The sequence below is a fragment of the Camelina sativa genome, chromosome 7 (assembly GCF_000633955.1).
Source record: "Camelina sativa cultivar DH55 chromosome 7, Cs, whole genome shotgun sequence".
In the NCBI taxonomy this organism is placed as follows: Eukaryota; Viridiplantae; Streptophyta; class Magnoliopsida; order Brassicales; family Brassicaceae; genus Camelina; species Camelina sativa.
In genome coordinates, this window is record NC_025691.1 from 15,137,871 (window position 1) to 15,142,520 (window position 4,650).

At 37.0% G+C, this 4,650-nt stretch overlaps 2 protein-coding genes across 2 annotated transcripts in view; one reads left to right on the forward strand and one right to left on the reverse strand.

The window, feature by feature from the left end:
* LOC104701199 (disease resistance protein RPS6-like) overlaps positions 1 to 2,879 on the forward strand; it is a 7,254-nt gene extending 4,375 nt beyond the window's left edge. The window contains exons 3-7 of the mRNA XM_019227072.1: positions 6 to 342; positions 431 to 772; positions 879 to 1,286; positions 1,511 to 2,674; positions 2,772 to 2,879. Of these exons, the coding sequence (XP_019082617.1) occupies positions 6 to 342; positions 431 to 772; positions 879 to 1,286; positions 1,511 to 2,674; positions 2,772 to 2,780 (2,260 nt within the window). The 3' untranslated portion in view covers positions 2,781 to 2,879. The remainder of the gene's footprint in view (positions 1 to 5; positions 343 to 430; positions 773 to 878; positions 1,287 to 1,510; positions 2,675 to 2,771) is intronic.
* LOC104704644 (protein OPI10 homolog) lies at positions 3,995 to 4,649 on the reverse strand (the record flags this gene model as incomplete). The annotated part of the gene is made up of 1 exon (XM_010420695.1): positions 3,995 to 4,649. A coding segment is annotated over one exon (435 nt), but the record flags the coding sequence as incomplete, so codon positions are not given.

Consider the following 4,650-nt stretch of genomic DNA (forward strand, 5'->3'; position numbering starts at 1 on the left):
GTTAGGCTGAATGGAAAAATTGAGAGAACACTAAGAGTCAGCTATGAAGGGTTAAATAACAGAAAAGATGAAGCCATATTTCGACACATTGCATGTCTTTTTAATGGTGAGACTGTCGATGACATAAAGCTGCTACTAGCAGATAGTGATTTGGATTTTAATGTCGGGTTTAAAAACCTCGTTGATAAGTCTCTTATACATGTAAGAGAAAACTATGTTGAGATGCACTGTTTATTACAAGAGTTGGGTAAGGAGATTGTCCGTGCACAGTCTGATAAGCCTACGGAAAGGGAATTTCTTGTGGATTCGAAGGATATATGCGATTTACTTGAAGATGATACTGTAAGTATTTTGGTGCACTTTTTCTTTATATATATATATATATCTCATTTGATATGATTGTATATTGATATTGATACCGCAATCTTAGGATACCGGCAAAAAGGTCTTAGGTATAGCACTGGATATGGATGAGATTGATGAAGTACATATACATGAGAATGCCTTCAAAGGGATGCCTAATCTCCTTTTTCTAAAAATATACACAAAGAGATGGGACTTCATCAAGAGGTTAACAAAGAAACAACAAGACTACAAGAAAGAAGTGAGATGGAACTTACCAGAAAGCTTCAACTATTTGCCCCATAAACTTAGATTACTAAGGTTGGACGGATATCCTATGAGATGCTTGCCTCATAACTTTCGTCCTGGAAACCTCGTTAAGCTCCAAATGCCAGGGAGCAAACTCGAAAGGCTATGGGAAGGAGTTCATGTAAGTTTTAATTATACACAATTACAATATTATTTGTATCGAGAGGTTAAATGCGTATATTTTATACTTTTAGATAAAAATGACGTCTAAGTTATTTATTTTCTAGACACTCGAAGGGCTCAAGGATATAGATTTGCAAGGATCTACAAATTTGAAAGAAATTCCTGATCTCTCGACGGCAACCAATCTCAAGACACTTAATTTTAGCGGTTGCTCAAATTTAGTGGAGCTTCCTGCCTCTATTCAGTATCTCAATAAACTCGAGACGTTGACTATGTCAAAATGCATAAATCTGGAGACTCTTCCCAGTGGAATCGACCTCCAATCTCTTTGTAGTCTTGATCTTAATGAATGCTCACGGTTGAAGATTTTTCCTGATATCTCAACCAACGTTTCGGTGCTCTTTATAGACAATACAGCAATTGACGACTTCCTTTCTATCTCGCGTCTAAAGAAACTCAGTATTCTTCGCATGTATAGAATAAAGAGTGAGAAATTGTGGGAAAGAGAGCAGGTAACCTAACCTTATTTCCAAAAAAATTTTAACCAACATTTTTATATAAAATTATTGTCCGTATTGCCTAGGTTGAATTTCTCAAACGTTGTGAAATAATAATTAGTAACAATTATAAGTTATATGTGAAAAGTGCCAATTGTTACTAATTATTATTGAAAGAGTGGAGCAAGTAATTTGAGTTAGTTTTGTTTAACATCTTTACATTGTTTATTTTGGTTCAGCCGCTTACACCACTCATGGCCATGCTGCCTCACTCTTTGACGAGATTGTTTCTCTCGGATATTCCAAGTTTGGTAGAGCTTCCTTCCTCTATCCAGAATTTCACTAAACTTGAGTATTTGAGAATTCTAAACTGCAAAAATCTGGAGACGCTTCCCACAGGCATCAATATCCGAGATCTCTCTGTCCTTGACCTCTCTAGATGCCCACGTTTGAGATTATTTCCTGATATCTCAACCAACATCCATTCGCTGAGAGTATGCAGTACAGGGATTGAAGAGGTTCCTTGGTGGGTCAAGAAGTTTTCTAAGCTTCAACACCTAAATATGAACGAATGCAGCAATTTAAAACGTGTATCCCTACACATTTTTGAACTGAAACATCTTGAGGAAGTCCACTTTTCAAATTGTGGGGGACTAACGGAAACTAGCTGGAATGATAGTTCAAGTGTTGTGGCAATGGAAACAGACAATATGCCTGTCGTCGTCCAAGAAGCTTTCTCTTCTTTTCCGGAAAATTTCATCAGCTGCTTCAACATGGATCAAAAAGTTCTCCTTCAACGACAATCAATTGCATCTAAGTTCATGATATTACCAGGTCAACAAGTACTTTCATATTTCACTCACCGTACTACGGCGGGTACCTCTTTGACCAATATCCCTCTCCTTTACACCTCTCCCACTCAACCATTCTTGAGATTTAAGGCTTGCGCCGTGGTCTGTCTAACCAAACCTGCTCCTGAAGGGTTTTTTTTATATAAGATCCATGTATCTTGTCACTTCAAAGGTAGATTTGGGAACCACTTTGATACTCTTTACCCACCACATGCGTTCGAGAATAGTGAGAAGGGTATCCACCTTGTTATATTCGACTGTTTTGTCCCTCTAAACAAAGACAATGCTTCTCTAGTTGAAATGAACTACGAACAGGTGGATATACAACTTCATTTGAGTAATTATGATAATTGTTCCTTGTCTGAGTTAAAAGGTTGGGGCATACGCATCTTCAAGGACTTTTCATCACCAGAGAACCGACTTGGTAATGGAAATACTCTTCTACATGTTTCTGAAGCAAATGATGATGACAGTATGGTTAATAAGAAAGAACACAATGGAGAGTGTGGAGACAGTTGTGAAGAACAAGATAAGAACACGAAGCGAATGCGGGTAAGCATTAAGCATAAACTGGACATTATATTGTATATTACTTTTCAGGAACTATCGAAAACTATTTATATCACATATTTATTTCTTTATTTTGCAGATTATGTGAAGGATCTCTAAAACCCTCTGTTTTGCTCTGCTTCCGACCACAGGAGGAACACAAGATGTGACTATTTTAGCATTCCTAGATTATTTGGTTGGTGTAAAACCCTAGCTTGTTAAATTCATTATGTCGTTTACGTTCAAATAAATTCTAGTTTCTACAATGCTTTTAGTTAGCTATTTTCAAAAACTCAACTAAGTTCACCAACTCCACCTATACAACCGCTAGACCCAGAAAGTGCTATAGATGCGCAATATGGCTGCAAACTCCAACATATCCCCTCAAACTTATTGAAACCAAACAAGATCAAATAAAAGGACTAGGAAGAACAAAAGATCCAAACCTCAAAAAAAGCTGGGTTAAGCTTTACCATTCTTCTACCTTAAGGCAACAAAATATAAATAGGAAATAGCAAAGTTTGATTGAGCTTAGTAACATGAACTGATCAGTAACAACATCAAGTTAATAGAATTGTGATTCATATATAAGCAAGAAACTCACTTAAAGCAATATCCCTCATGTTTTCTCATTGAAAACTAAGTAAAACGACACTTTCCTCCGGTTCATCAATTGAAACCCCAAAACCAAATGGATAAAACCACAGATGTGGTGAAGTGAAGCTTCTCAGAAACTAGACACTAATGCAAAAAACTAAGAACGAAAGGTTCACTAATCACTACTCAAACACAAACTGGTTAAATCATCACATCTCATCTACCTCAAAGCAACAAGATAAAGCATAAGACCTGACCAGATCTGAAACAGCACCCATTTACTGAAACTTGTGAATTCATATGTAACCAAGTAGAACACTGAAACTGTTAAAACCATTATCTGACCAGATATGAAACAGCATCCACTTACTGAAACTATTATTCATATTTTATTACTCCTCATCAAGTTCTCACTTAAGTTACGTAATTAAACCAAAAGGTTAAACCCATCTTCTGTAAAGATGCTATATATTTACCATTTAACAAAAACGAAGAAGAGTGAAAGCAAATATTCATATCCCTCACATATAGTCTCATTGGCAAATTGTAGTTCAACCTCTTCTTCAATTCATCAAATGGGTAAAACCACACACTATAGTGAAAGAGAAAACTTCTCAAAAACTAGGAATCAAGATTCACTCGTCAAACACAAGATGGTTTAATCTTCACCTTTCATCTACCTCAAAGCAATAAGATAAAGCTCAACACTTGCTTAAGAGCAGTAAATGATAATAATTCATATGTAAAGCAAGGAGAACACTGGCAAACGAAGTAAAACTACAATCACTTGTTCAATCCATCATACAGAACCCAATATCAAAATGGGACAAAACCCACCATTGTAGTACAGTGAAGCAAGATCATAAACCAAGTAAAACTACAATCTCTGGTTCAATTCATCATACAGAACCAAAAGAGATTAAAAAAAAAAAAAAAACACCTAACCTTACAAAGCAAAGGTTTTGAGGAAACCAGGATCACGTTTAGCTTTCTCCTGAAACTTCTTGAACCAACGATCCAAAATATCCATAGGAACAACCAATTTACTTCCATCAACACCACAAAAAGACTGCATAAAGTTAAACAGATTCTCCCCAACTTTCATAGCCAATCTCTCAATCCTCCTCTCCGCCACAACATCCATCGAACTCAACGCCGCCGCATCCTCAACAGAAACACCGATCTTGGCCGATAAAGAGCTCGAATCACCCGCCGTGAGCTGCATCTGAGCAGCACTACCAGGTTCAGGCCACTGGAGTGATAGAACCGCAGATGGTCTAGCTAAAGTCACAGCACCACAGAACACAAAAGCTGATCCTGGGGATTGAACGTATACAGCTAAAGCTTTATCTGGTGGGAGATTGAAGTTGTTTAACAAGAAG